Consider the following 15,468-nt stretch of genomic DNA (forward strand, 5'->3'; position numbering starts at 1 on the left):
AGCGTAAGGCTAGTGCGGTTGTCAGTTTTATTCTGCTTCTTCTGTAAGATTGGACAAGTGTTGGCGTTGTTATTTACAAAGGCAAGACTATTCGCCACACAAAGTAATGCGGTCCGATGCAAAGAAAACAGGAAAGTTTTATACTTTGGTTTTGATGTACAATTTTGTCCGTGGAAGGGGGGGGGGAGTAGATTTCCTCCGGGGGTGCCTGAAAGAAACACTGGATGCGTATACTTCGTATACAAATATCTCGGAAGCCCCGCACGGACCAAAACATTACTTGTGTTGAAACAGTTGCACACACAAGCAGTGGCGTGCCCAAAGGGGTTAGGGAAGGGTTGATGGGGGTTATAACATCCCCTTTCGCCCAGTATTCCTAAAAGAAAGAACGTCAAAGATAGGAAAATATGACAAAATGAGGGCTGACTACCAAGAAAAAGTATACATAACCCCTCCCTTTCGAAAATCCTGGGCAAGCCACTGCAGTGGCGCAGGAACGTTTTTCATTTGGGGGGTACAAAATTCAGCCTCCCATATGCATGTATACACACACACACACACACTTCACAGGTACCTACCTATACCTAGGTATAATGTAAAGGCATTGGAAATATTCTATTTTAGAACAGCCCACACGATTTTCCTATTTTTAATGCAAAATTTGCATAAATAATTTTTATTTATTTGATTTACTTAGAATTTATCGTTATTTTAAAAACAGATTTTAAGACCAGATAACAATTGCAAAACATGTAAAGCTCTGGACCTTGTTTTGTGCTCATTTTAAATTTAACGGAACGGAAAATCAGGAGTTCGAAATGTGAAAATTGCGAATAAAGATACATCTATTTATTTAAACGCAGGGTGAGATTAAAGGGGATGAGGATTCCCCCTCCTCTATCTTGAGCCATCCCAACCAGGAATTATCATCTCCCACCTACTGGATATGGAAACCATATTATTATATGTATCATAGTCATAAGTTTCCACTTCAGTTCAGTTCATTTTAATTTTAAAGTCCCTTATATATATATATATAAGAATATCTTTAAACAATTTATGGTACACCACATCCAATGCCTTTTAGAAGACACGCATTCATTATTTTCTCAGACATCTATAGGGTGTTGTGTTAAAAATAAAAATAAAATAAAATACTGATCAGTTGAGATGGTTCCCGATCAACTCGTAAGAGGTCTAACTTTGGAATATTTGTAAAACATTTGACAAAAGCATATACTTGAAATATATTATTATCTGTGCCTAATGACACTCTTCAAGCACTGAAAGTACTATGTTTACATGTACAAGACCGAAATCCTTCAGATCTCAGAGCAAGCAAGGAAAACCATACGCTCGAAAGTATTTTCTTCTTTTCAATCGTTCGTGGACAATATGAAGAGCCACCAAGGTATATTTTCGTATATAGTGGTATTGAATGTAGATACACATGTCAATTCCTCGATTATGTGAATAGGTGAACTTTCATGTAAGCAAAATCATGTGCGTGTCACATTTAAAGATTTTCGCATACAAAGAAAATCCAAAACACATTCCCACCTCCGTGGCGGAGTGGTAAGCATAGCGCTTTATGACGCCAGAGGTCCCGGGTTCGAATCCCGGCCTGGGCATGGGTGTTATTTGAGAGTGTCCATCAATTTCATCACATGATCACTCATCCTCATATTCGCGATTAACAAAAAGTGGCAGAAATGCAAAGTAAAATAAACCAAATCAATCAAACATTCCCACCTCACTCAAAGACCTTGTGAATCCAATCCAAAATCTACCAATTTCTACAGCTCAATGCGAGATTAGAGAAATCATTAGAAGTTCGTACTTCTCCTTTCCTTAGACCCCAATACATTGCTTTCATGCAGAAAAATTTGCAAGAAATTGGATCAAGTCTAAATATCACAGTGCCCTTGACAAGCCATATGGAAAGCCATAGAAGCAGTAAGTCTAATTTATCTCGTGCATTCGTCTGACTGATGTAATTTTCTTACAGTTTGACTTTAGGGTTTAACCTAAAATGGCGTAGTGTTTGTGTTTCATTCGATATCAAAATTAGATTTTAAGCAATAATATTAATATCTAATTCTAAGTATACATAATACCATGCTAATACATAGGTAAAAATAAGTTCCCCATTTGATAAAATTACAAATTGCACCATTTTAATGTCTAGGAAGCATTTCATTTCACCTAGGAATGATATCGTGATGCAACGAGTCGAGAATTGTCACAGCCTCATCTCGTCTCCTGTGTGGTGAGTGAGGTTCTTGTTTGTGTTTATTTTCGTTTCGGTTTCTACTCAGAAGTTATTAAAGCTTATTCTATATTCACTTCATGTAGGCTAATAGTTTAAAGTGGAACCCAAAGTACTGTGCATGTGGGCGAGAGACAAGGTGAGATTCTCGTCTGACCAACGAAATGTTTAGTATAAGCAATACGTACATTGTGTCACCACTCAAAGTTTCACAACGTACCACGTGTCATTAAAGCAAAAACTTTTCTTAATAACGATTTTCTGCTTTACATCTTATTTCGACGCCTCGAACTCTCGAAATATGGATTTTTTTTTCCTGAATAGATGAAATCAAGTAGCACAGGTTCGCAATTGTCACCAATGGATTAACTTTGCAATTACAATAAACAAAATATACGACGTATTTGAAATATCAATAAGGTATACGCTTGGTACGTCTGGATAAGACACGTAGTAGTTTAAATTTATTTTAAGCAATTTATTCAAATGTGATACCAGAGTTTCGAACGAGATCGTCTCGGACACCAAGTATCGTCTCCCTTTGATTTTGTAGATATTTATTTCAGTCTCGTCTCAAATTATGAGAGGAAGCAGTCTTAGTACCATCTTTATTTCCAAAAAAAATCTCTTAATATATAGGTTTAAGTATTGTTTTCCGAACACCCTCTAACAAAGTTATGCAAATTATGGGTGAGGTACAGGCAGTGGCGTACGCAAGGGGGGGGTTACGGGGTTTAAACCCCCCCCTTGAGCTTGTGAAATATTATGAAAAATGCTGTGGGGAAAAAAATTAAATGGCTAATTTATCACAGAAAAAGATCTGGGACAATACTATTACTATTATTACTACTACTACTAATAATAATAATAATAATAATAATAATTTGAATTATTATTTCCATGCAGCACGGAGAAAAGCACAGCATTCCAAACACACTCGTCTTTCAGAGTGAATGGCTTGAAAATTAACACGAATTCTTGAAAGTAAAATATGAACAACTATGATTTAAAAGAGAGAAAAGTTGTTTTGTATCTCACTTGCAACAATGTTCAATACACTGGCGTACACAGGATTTTATTTTTCGGGCTGGAATAGTAAATATGGAAAGCACATGGTTTCGTTTTGGAGGGCAGGACGCATAATAAAATATTTCGTATTTTTTTTAGCTTTTCAATCTATTAAAATTGTATTCAAAGATAAAAAATGGTAATCGGGACTCACTTTAAATTAAGTTTCGCATTTACACATTTTGATTTTTTAAAGTTCTTAACGGATTTTTATTTGAAAACTTTGATTTTCTCAAAATTTCGGTACCGGCTGTAACTCCATCAGCCATCCCTCTACGTACGCCAGTGTTCAATGAACATGTATTTTTTTGTGTGTGAACAATGAGAATTAACTAAAGAAAGTTCTTGGTTCGTTGTAAGCGGCTAATGTATAGACAATTGCTAGCCGGAGAAGAATCAAGTCACCAGTCCGCCTTCCCATTGTTTACCGCAGCACGTTTGAATGTCTCTCTTTAAAATGTCTCACCTTCAATTATTCAAACGACAATATGCTTAATATTGCAAAATGTTTTGTTAGTAAGAACAGCGAGACAATCCAGATGTGAATGATCGGGAACATTTATGCGGGGAAGAAGCGGGAAAATTCCAACGTATTCTAGGAATCGAACCCGGATCTCTCGCGTGGTTGTCAGAAGCTCTACCAACCCGACCATCGCAGCTCCTTGGATGAGTTCCATACCTTGAATATTTCAATTTATTTTAATATATTTTCTTGTTTTTATGGATTTTCTTCACACTTAAAATGTCTCACCTCGTTGACCACACAATTATTTCGTAACAAAGATACAAAGAAATGCTCCCAGAATTTCATAAAAATCGAATGACTAGAAAGTAATTTCGTCCTATTGCTTTCATAAATACTATATTTATGTAGATCTCGACTACTTAATAGTAGTAGTGGTATTAGTAGGATTATTATTAGTAATTCAGCTAATTAATTAATTATAAGTATTATTAATTAATTACGAGTATTATTATTTAATTAAAGTATAAAGAACAATGGCAATGTAAATTTGGAGAAAGTTTTAGAAATAACCCCCCCTTGATAAAATCCTGCGTACGCTACTGGGTACAGGAGTACATTGTACCCGCCAAGTTGATCTGTCGTGTCTCGTCTCGTTTGAGTATTTCATTTCGGAAAATTCCATTTGAAATAATCAAAAGAAAGGAGGCCAGTCATATACTCTTTTGATGAAGATTTGTATCTTATCTTCGAATCGACGCTACCACTTCTTTAGAAAAGTGTACCCCCTTACGCAAAAGAGGCGTGTCTGCAGCGTGATTTCCTGAGAGTAAATATTATCTGATTCCATCGTTCCACACACATTTTAAACAATTTTCATCTCCTTAAAGAAGTTTCCAAGAACATAGGTCAATGAACTAACTAGTAGCAAGCAAATGCAGTAAAATAAGTTTACAATGGTTTGAATTTTTGTGGTAAGGAAGATAATGCTTATAAGTTATAAACAATATACACTTTTTTTATTGAGCGAATCGAAAATTGGTTCTTTTAACAGTACCGCCTTGCGTGTCAATTTATCTAAATGGGGGGTACAGGGTACAACTGGATTTATGGGGTACAGTACCCCTTCAAAAATTTGAGGGGGTACAATGTACCCCTGTAAACCCTCTCCCGTTCCTGCGCCACTGCACACAATATCCATGTATAGCCACAGGCACTTTTCATTAATTCCACACACACACATCACTTATACAATTTTTATAAAGTCAAGGGCTAGTCCAGCCCGATACTCATAAACTTCACATTTATGTAGTGCAGTGTGTGTAGTACCCATTTTCGACTTCATTAAAGTGATTTTTCAGATAGACTGAAGTGTGATATTTCAACTCGTTTGGTTTGGCAACACTGCTCCATACAAACAGATTCACTTTTCACACACCTTTGGTTCTGCGAAAACAACAAACAAAACTGTCGTGCTCGCACACATATACATTAGAACTGGAAGAAATTGTAATTGTAATAATGATTAATGTAAAGAGGTATATTTGATGCTGTTAGATTTTTATTGTCACGTGATTCATAACAGGACGTCCTTGTGGAATGTCTTTGTGCGAAAAGTCGTACACACAGAACGTGAAGCAGACGATAAGGATTAAGGAAAACAAGTGACCGGTATGCAAGGTAAAGTATTTTTATTTCTAATTCTAAGGCCAATATATTTTTATTTACATTTTGTGATGCTATGTTATTGTACGAGGTAACGGTTCCGATTGTTTTATGATATTTTTCAAATTCTCCTAGCAGGAAGACTAGGTAGAATTTTGGCAATCATTTGTCACAAAATTTGAACCTTCCTTACAGTAATAAGCACGGTTTGGATTTCGAAAATAATTTATTTACAAGTTCCTGTAGCATTGTCTAACATCGGGAAGGTGTTTTGTGTGATGTGGGAATGTATGATAGGGTAAATTCATGTTGTTTGTTGAAAATTAATTCTCCGACGGAGAATAGTCTTTGGCGCGTACACCTTCGTACATCATCACGCGTCGTGATTGTGGGTACCACTTCGATCTCGTGAAAACACCTATAACTAATTTATTTCGTCCTTTTTAACATTCCTACTTACGTATTCTGCATTGCGGTATATTCTTTAGGGTGGAATTATGCTTTTTTCACGAAAATAATAGCGGATATCCCCAAAAACCATTCACGGCAAAGTTAGGTTAGGCAACCATAGTTAAAAAATCATTTTTCTGGAAAGAAATATGGGTAACGATTAGATATACCGGAAACACATTTCTTGAAATTTACAGGAGAAAAGACGAGGGTAACACTTTACTATACCTGAGACAGATTTCTTCAAATTTACAGGAGAAAGTACTTACGCAAATCATTTTCTGTAGCGTTGTTGATGTTCGGGAATGTAATTTTGATTCATTTTAATGCGAATGCATGTGGTTTTATACGAAAATCTATTTCCGACGCGCAATTGCTGCTGCCGCCATTTGCTTCCTGCATGAGAGCACAATACGATCTCGTATTGTCCGTATATGCTAAATTGAACGAAAGGAGTGCTAATGGAACCAAACCTAACAGGCCTAACCTAACCTAGTAGGCATACCTCGTCCCAGTTATGGTTTGTGGGGCTATCGTGAATTTTTGGGCTAACGTCAATGGTTTTTCTGGCTCAAGGAACGATCAACGGTAAGCTATCGCCATGTTGTGTGTGGAAATAAACAAGAACAGTAAGTACTCGTAAATGTAAGAAATATACATTACTTTCCTAACAAATTCAATTATTTAACCTAAATAAGTGTTCCGGAATGCAGAATAGTACGTTAGCAATGTAAAAAAGTGCGAAAGAAATGATTCCCAGGTGTCTCAGGTATAGTAAAGTAGTACCAAGACGAGAAAGTACTTACGGAATTTAGTTCTTGTGGACTTTCTGAAGCTGGGAAAAGGGTTTTTTCGAATTGTGCAAGTTATTCGGCCTGTAAATAAGGTATTTTTCGACATTCATATATCTCCGATTGCACGATAGCTCGTGCCACCATTACTGTCGACTACGTGAAACATATGTTCCGTGCATTCAATTTCGTAACCCCCTGTCAGTGTAGCAACCACGCGGTAGTTTTACAAGATGACTTGTGAGCGGAATTTTTTTTTTCCAATTTAATTTTTTTGTTTGCCTAACCTAACCTTCTGTGAATGGTTTGTGGATTAAAAACAATCATTTTTCGGTTAATAAGTGTTAGTGTAACAACCACGAGGTAGTTTTACAAGATGACGTGTGAGCGTTTTTTTTTTCAATAAAATTTTCTGTTTGCCTATCCTAACCTTCCTTGAATGGTTTGTGGATCAATTTTCACTTAAAAACCTTTTGTGAATATTTTTATCAGCATTTATCTGTTCATAAGTTTGGAAACACTGCATATCAGCTGATGATAGACAACGTGAGTCTAAATTTGGCCGCCAATTAGCAACGACCAATAAATACTTATAATGTTAAAAATAACGCTTTTTTCATTGAAAAAAAAGTGATCCCAAGTTGAAAAATGTTCCGCTATGCATGTGACGTAAGTAGAAATGAATTTTATTTGAAAATATATGAGTTAAATGTGTTTCCGGCATATCTAACTGGTACCAAATATGAATTTGCGCTAAAAGAGATTACACGATGAAAGAAAATACATTGACGAACTTCGATAATGCTATTGAAACTGATTTCGGTAAGTAGTTTCTTTGTGTAAAAATGAAGATATCCGTTTTCATTAGATCGAAGTATTAACGTGATGGTGTTTTGTTCATGTTCATTGGGTATCCAGTGTTTCAAACTGTCTGTGTTTGCAACGAAAGTTAGAAACATGAAGTGTCGTGGATGCTTGGTGAAATTTGTACTGGGTGTGGAAGATCTAGTGGATTTTTTAATTTAATTGAACACGGGATCGTGAAGAGAGGAAAGGAATGTCCAAAATGTGGCAGTGAATGTAAGCTACTCGTTAGAAGGAATGGGCTGTGGGTATATGCCTAATATGACGTGTCGTGGATGCGTGGTGAAATTCAGGTAAATTTTCCGTATCCTGGAAACAGATTTTTTCAAATTTACAAGTTTGGGGCTCATTTGTTGGCAGGTGACTCCAGCCAATTTCTAACATGCCTTTAACAGGGACTATAGAGAATGCCGGAGTGGAGGCGGGGCCATGTAGCGGTAGGGGGTGGTAGGTCAGTTACCCCAGGGGCGGAGCCTGGAATCTGTGGGAAATTTGGACTCAAGAATTTCAAATTAAAAGAATTTTTTACTTTCAATTTCCCACCGATTCCGGGACAGATAGCCTTAAAAACCATTCATGGATAGAGCCACGAAACATTACAATTTGCTTCGTAAAACAATGCGAAAATTTTTTTTTAAAAGAAATTGGATCAGATGAGCTTTGTTCACGGGTATTTCTTGGGTTCCGAAGGTTGAAACACTGCATAACGAATGAAAATCGACAAAACACAAGCACGACGCACGATTATGTAGGAAGGTGTACGTGCCATATTGTGTCTCAGGCAAGTGAAAAGACTACGAGAAAGAAGTACTTGTAATGTGAAAAATTGCAATTGCTTTGATCAAAAAAACGTTAATACACCTTAAGGAATGTTCCATGAAGCAGATAGGTAAGTACGAATGTCAAAAATTGACAAAACTAAGAAGTTATAGGTGTCCGACGGATATTAAATTTTTACCAAAATTACATTCGTAGCGTGATGAAATCGCAATAAAAGAAAAGGAACTTGAGCCTTCTACGAAATAAAATAGCTTATACGATACAACATATCAAGAACATAGTCTAAGTAGGCATTAATTTGTTGTGGTTTTATAGTTTTGCAATTTTTAGAATTTTAAATGACTGTGTTATCGGCGCCATGTACCATTCTCACTCGAATATATAATAATAATAATAATCCGTAGCTCGACAGTCCTAGAAGGGCCTTGGCCATCTTCCTCCCACAATCCTACCTAGAGGTGTGGAGATCTTCAACCAGTAATGGGGTAATGTAAGGGGGACAGCACGTCAAACCCACAGCTGTGAGGAGATTTCCCAAACCGGAGTACGCTACTCACTCGTAACTCCCCAATTTCCTCACAATGATGGGTTGCCACTGGCCCTATGCACAGGCCAAAAACCCAGGCAGACTCGGACCCATGCCATCCCACAGTCAGACTCAAAGCACAGCGCCTTGTAATTTTTATGTATAATTTATGATTCAATTGACAAGACTGATCAATATCGATTGGCAGATGTAAATGTTCAAAATTAGTTTGAAGGATGTGTGCCCAAGATAAGGTGACCAGATTTTTTAAAACAACATAACGGGACATTTTTCATATTTTCCTGAAGGAAAACTGGACGAATGGTTATATGCACTGCATTCCAACCAAGCAGTCCTTTAGAATTGGAAGTCTGAATGAGAAATTGTTTTCTTAATGTAAAAATATTCCTTCTGCAGGTCTTATTGAAAATACACTTCTTTTTCGATGCCATATGTTGAGTTTTTCACAGGTTTTGCACTACACACTTCACTCACAAAAATAATATACTACGTACTGAGTGCCGCCAAAGGGGGACCTGTTACTTCAGAGTCATGTAAGGAACTGAAAGAATGCCAGAAAAAAGGCGCGAACGCCTCTTATGTTTTCGTGGGAATAGTGTAGATAGGTTACCTAGTGCTTTCCTGGCCATTATTGCACAGGTAATGAAAATATATCAACATTTTATAAAAGGCGGCACTCAGTTATGGAGGGTTAAAAATAAATTACAGAACAGAAAGCAGCATTATAACTCAACAATCAGTTTGATAAACTCACTGCATGTGTGTTCGATGTTGTAGTTTTGATTCACTTAGAATTTTAACATAGTTTTATTCCTTAAAGCCTTATATCGAATGTATGTATCCCTTCTATTTTTCTAGTTTGCAATGCTACAAAACTGAAGATTGCAAGAACTGAGTGTAACGACTCTGCAATAATGCATCTCAAAGTCATTTCTTACATCTACTAAAATGTTTTAACAATGTTGATGTTATTCCCAAGATGATGCCTCAGAGTAAGGATTTAAAGCATTCTGTGTAAGCTTTTGTTAGAGGCTAGTTTCAAATGCCTCAAATAGTATCTATTGTCTGGATTACATGAAGTTAGTGAAAAGTCAATTAAGCTTCCCTGAAATAATTAAATAGATTGACAAAATGTTTTTTTGAAATCTATACTGATTCAAGTTGAATTGTTGTAATAATATTTGATCCTGTTAGTTATACAATTTAGTGTGCAGTTGGAATATAATGTTTACCTAGCAGTGTATGTAAACAAATTCTAAACAGGAATTTCAAATTAATAATTATGCTACTTAGAGCAAGTAGTACTTCATTGCTCCAGTTGTAAATGAATTTAATAGTTATTTGTATATACACTTTAATAATATGCATTATGTTAGTGTGCATGCACACTAAAATAGTACACATATCTTGTCCTGTTTATCGTACAGTTTTGGATCTCCATTAATAATTATTGAAAATTACAATGTTTGTCGATTGAAGAGATAGTTATGTTTCTGATTAATAAATTACATTATTCAATTTTTGCTTCCTTAAAAGCAAAAAGAAACAAAAACAAATAAGCATGTAGCAATAAGGTAATGCTGAAATATTATACAAAACACTGTGCACTGACTAAAGGATGTTTTATGACTTTTGCACGTTGATATACATAAATCTGCATATTCTTGTGTATGCATTTGTCAATTGAGTAGGTGGAAATTTACACTAATGCAGACTTAGAAGTAACGTTGATTTGCTTCTTCATACGTGATATATTGCACATTTTCTTAACACTTGTGTTTGATTTGTGGAAAATGATCACTTGTGTAGTGCATACATTTGCCAGCTTATATGTAATAATGAGGCCTATGCAGAATTTACTTGTGCCTGCTGTAATTTTTGCAGTCACTGTGATATTATTTGTACACAAATTTCTGTTTCCATTATACTTACAAAATCCAGCAATGAAAATGATGAAACATGTTAGAGACTACGAGAGATTTTTCTGCGTCTCATCTGTTGCTCCAAGAGGCCAGGCTTACGAAGAGCACGAGTGTGTGCCGAATGGTATCGTAACGGCAAAGCAAGGAGGTCGCCTAGGGAACCAGATGTGGGAGTATGCTTCAGTGTATGCCGTTGCTAAGGCTTCTGGTTTGAAACCATACGTCCCGTTTTGCATATACACAGAGTTGGAACAGCTCTTTTCAGGTCTCACCGTTCCCACGCTTACACATATTTCAGATTGCCTTGTTGATTGGCAGCACATGTCGTACGACAAAGCGACGTTTGTGAATGGGAGTATTCTTCTTCCGAGATTTGTGTTAATTCCCGAACTTGTTTTGAAGTGGTTGGGCCATATCAGAAGGGAATTTTCGTTCAGGCAAGCTCTTGTCAACAGAACCCAACAGATTCTTAGGTCCGTGACAAGGGGAAGGAAGAATAACACTTTCGTAGGCGTTCATGTAAGGCGGATGGATTACAAAGCCTATCTATGGCGGAAGAACCATATGCTGCTTGCAGATGTTGCTTACTTCCACAAGGCGATGGAACACTTTCAAAAAAAGTATGAAAATGTGCTTTTCCTGGTCGTGAGTGATGACCCGCAGTGGTGCCGGGAAACATTGCAGCATATGCGGGACAATGTGTTTGTTGTTGGTCAGGGCAGTGCTCTTCACGCTGGTGAAGATTTGGCTATCATGTCCCTGTGCAACCATTCTATAATTGACTATGGGACTTTTGGCATGTGGGGTGCTCTGTTGGCAGGTGGTGAAACTGTGGTGTACAATGTATCAAATCATGCAACGGTGAGGCTAGCTGAATTGCTGCCAAATTGGCACATATTCCCCTTGAATCAATCACTAAAACATGACAGGGTGACATAAAATACATTGTTTCAGTACTTCATATACTTCTAATAGTGTACATGACAGAGTTTGGGTGTACCTATAATTTTATTAACAATATCGAATAACAGTCCATCCAGATAAGAAGCTTAAAAAAATTATCGTGGAGGTATTTTTGAAACATTATTGAATATACTATACGGTTTCCCATCAATAAGCAAACATTTGACATTAAAATGATCTGATGCCACATTCTGTTGATGTGCCTTGGAAAGTAAAGATATGTAATAGAAGGGATTTTTGTTGTTATCCTTGTTAGTTCTATCCTAGAACCTACTAGAAAATGAAAACGGTAGAGATTTTATTCAAGGTTCAAGCTTATTTCTTATATTTTTACTGCAAGAAATTACATTGCAACAATTGTCTGCATCGATTGCTTCTTATAATAGAAATTCTAGTAATGCTTGTGATTGCCAAAGTGTTGGCATGTTGAATTATTTTTTTTCAGGCCAGATTAGTCTGATCATAATTATGCTGCATTGTCTGTGTATTTTGCAGTTCCAAAATTTGAGGTTAAAAGTGAAACTAGTTCACATTTTCCAGGTCAGTTTAATTTATTTGAATTTTGATTGTACAATCAATGAAGATCAGACAAATTAATTTGCTATGCTTACTTAACAACATACCTTTGCTTGTCATTGTACCACAAACATATTTAAAATTTGTATGTATAGAAGAGCAGTTGCAATAAGATAACAAAAAAGATGGATGTGTAGCTAATGAGAAATATGCTTCTCATGTCCTAATGGTATAATGGAATTGAAATAAGAATTTATGATAAACATTAGATTTGATTTTACTTGCATTCATGAGTTATTTGTTGTTAATTTTATGTATATATATATCTTTATGTACGTTTGCACTTAACGTAAAGCTGTATGATTTTTTTCATGAAGCTAAAGATGCAGTGCTTGTAGTGGGAATTTCTAAAGTGGTTCCGGTCAAAGAATGGACTTGGAAATTCTATTTTTGTCTTTTCTGTCGAAAGCCAGGGAGGGTCACATGAACCGCTGAACCTGTGGTGAGGGAAAATTCTCATGGTATTCTGCGTTGCCAAATTTTTTGTTTCGAGTCGTTTTTGAAACAGGTCGGACCCTCAACAAGGCCAAGCAAGGCAACCTCTAATAGTTGCCGCCATGTAGCAAGTGAAAGGATCTCTGATTCCCTGCCTCTCCCTTAAATTTCGAGCGAAGGGGACATGTTGACAGGACGTTGTGTACAACTGGACAGAAATCAGGTGTGTAGCGACACCGTTTTCCCCCCCTTGAACTGGAGACTGAAAGTCTGGGTTTCCTCAAGTCTTATCTTTGGCCAGTCGGACTTTAGGTCAAGTTTGGGGAGGGGGAATGCTTATGTGAATCATCCTACCCCCCACTTTGAGCACTGCACATACATGCTACAAAATTTCTATTATGTACATTCTTCAACTGTTTTAGCACTTCTGATACTATGATCAGACTGTAAGTACATGAGACTAGATTATTATTTAGTGCCAGAGATAGAACGTCAAAGAATCATTATTATTATTATAGGACAAATAATTGTAAAAATCTATACTTCTTCCATGAACTCTTTACTAATTTCACACTAGAAATAAAGACCTGTAAAATTTAGGATTTTGTAGGAGTCTTCCTAGTCTTGAACAGGGTATATGCATATGAGATATTTATCTAAAAATTTAAGAGGGAAAAATGAAGTTAGGCTAGTTGTTGTGGATAGCAATACATGTAAATGTGTAATGTAGGATATATTTTTCTTCATATAACTCAGAATTTCTTTTTTAACCACATCTTTGGAACTTCAGTTTCAGAATTTGTGCAACTTGAAATGTATGAACCCTATGTAAATATTCCGTCATTGTACGTCTCATCCCATATCAAAAGTAATGGGTATATCATTTATTATACTCTGTGATTTATCCACACCCCACCAACAACCCCCCCCCCTAAATTTCCTCAGCAACCTCCCAAAAATTTTCCTCAAAGGCCTAATTTATGGTAATTTTGACTCAAAATTTACCCTTGCACCCCCTAGATAGACAATTCTGGATAAACCCCTGAGTATATTCATGGTTTGCGTAATTTCTTCTTATCATATCAGACACCAATTAACATTATGTGGACACTGAAGTGCATGAACATTTTTAGACAGTTTGAAGTGGTGTGCCAGGCAGCGCTTGAAATGAAAACTGTTAGATTCAACTCAAGCCTTGGAGATTGCTCTGGTAATTCTTCTATGATTCAACACAGTGGCAATGGTATTTTTAGCTGGGGGATAACACTCATTGAATCTCTTCCCCTGCACACATACTTCAAAAAACTTGTACCAGTTGGTTTCAACCTTTCCTACAAAATATTTTTAGGGTAGGAAATGAGGCAAAATATAGGACTGGTTCCTGAGGAGGAAGCATACCCCCCCCCTTTACAAAATTCACTCCACTGTATGCACCTAACCATAAAAAAAGAAAATAATTTTCAGTTGTAACGCCTGTTTAGGGCTGATGTCGATTTACCCAGTTAGTACTAGATGACGTAAAGGAAGCGCGTGCAAGGGATACCCATATCGACATCTAAACCCGCGCAAGCGATACAAAACCAAAATAACACGACGTCCTTGCTTCGTGCGAGTTCCGGGAACTACTCCGCTACCATGGAGGTCGCATTAGGTTCTAATTATTACTAGAAACCCGAAGAACGGGGCTAATCCTGCAGATTCCGTTCTATTTTTTTACTCTATAAAGGAACAATGTTAGTTATTTTTACGAAAAATCTCAGATTAAGTAACCACTTTCAGCGGTTATCTTTCCATACCTGAAAAAGGAAAAATCATGCACATATATGTATGCGTATATAGATTATATCAACTATTATCTACCAGACCCTTGTAGCGTCTATCCTATATCGCTAGAGGGATATCCAAAGGTTCAATTAATTAGTCATAGTCCAATTTTCATAACTTTAACAATTTTCTTTTCTTTATTACGGGGTTTGACACGTAACCAATTGAACTCTACATTAACAAGTACGCCGCAAAAGGCATCCCTTCAAACATAAGTACCACTGTACATTTAGTAATTACTTTGGGCTAACATTGCACCCTTCCTATGTCTATATATATATATATGTGCACAGCGAACGTTTTCGCATTTAATCATATGCACAATAAATCCTCTTAAAAAGGATGCCGTTCTTGAAACAGCCGTACCATTCATTAATTCCGGTCCAACATAACATTAAGAACAACTTTACAACGGACTGATATAGGAATCAATTATCAACCAAAAGGGATTCGCTAATAGCATAAATAATTTAAATTCTTTCAATGGCTGTATTGCTTGATTATACTAGGTCCTATTCAATACACTTCGTGGACGGTTAAACCTTCGTGCACGGAATTGATGCTACTAATTAGGTATAGGTATACTAAGGTCATTTTTCCCATTTATCGTGTTGAGTAAGACGGAGGGACTAAACGTTCCAATCGTGAACGACGGTAGCCAGGGACAAGTGGATAAACTCCTCATTCGTTCTTGAGCAAGCAATTCAAAAAGGGGCAATCCAAAGTGGATTGAATTGTGCAGCACATAGCTATCATGTTTAATTCTTATTTCCGCACGTATGAATCATTTAGGTCCTGCGCTTATTTGCCATATTGGCTTAGGTCAATTTCACTGGCACAAAATGGTCGAA

At 36.6% G+C, this 15,468-nt stretch overlaps 1 protein-coding gene across 1 annotated transcript; it reads left to right on the forward strand.

Moving 5' to 3' along the window:
* Nucleotides 1-5,267: 5,267 nt before the first annotated feature.
* Nucleotides 5,268-13,022, forward strand: LOC145997334 (galactoside alpha-(1,2)-fucosyltransferase 2-like). The gene is made up of 2 exons (XM_083134268.1): nucleotides 5,268-5,480; nucleotides 9,756-13,022. The coding sequence occupies exon 2, from the start codon at nucleotides 10,691-10,693 to the stop codon at nucleotides 11,756-11,758; it is 1,068 nt and encodes a 355-aa protein (XP_082990394.1). The 5' UTR covers nucleotides 5,268-5,480; nucleotides 9,756-10,690; the 3' UTR covers nucleotides 11,759-13,022.
* The last annotated feature ends 2,446 nt before the right edge of the window (nucleotides 13,023-15,468 follow it).

The sequence above is a fragment of the Lepisma saccharinum genome, chromosome 1, assembly GCF_977018435.1.
Source record: "Lepisma saccharinum chromosome 1, izLepSacc3.1, whole genome shotgun sequence".
In the NCBI taxonomy this organism is placed as follows: Eukaryota; Metazoa; Arthropoda; class Insecta; order Zygentoma; family Lepismatidae; genus Lepisma; species Lepisma saccharinum.

What these genes read in the sequence shown, in the direction of transcription:
- LOC145997334 (XM_083134268.1), top strand. Translation starts at nt 10,691, where the DNA reads ATGATCACTTGTGTAGTGCATACATTTGCCAGCTTATATGTAATAATG.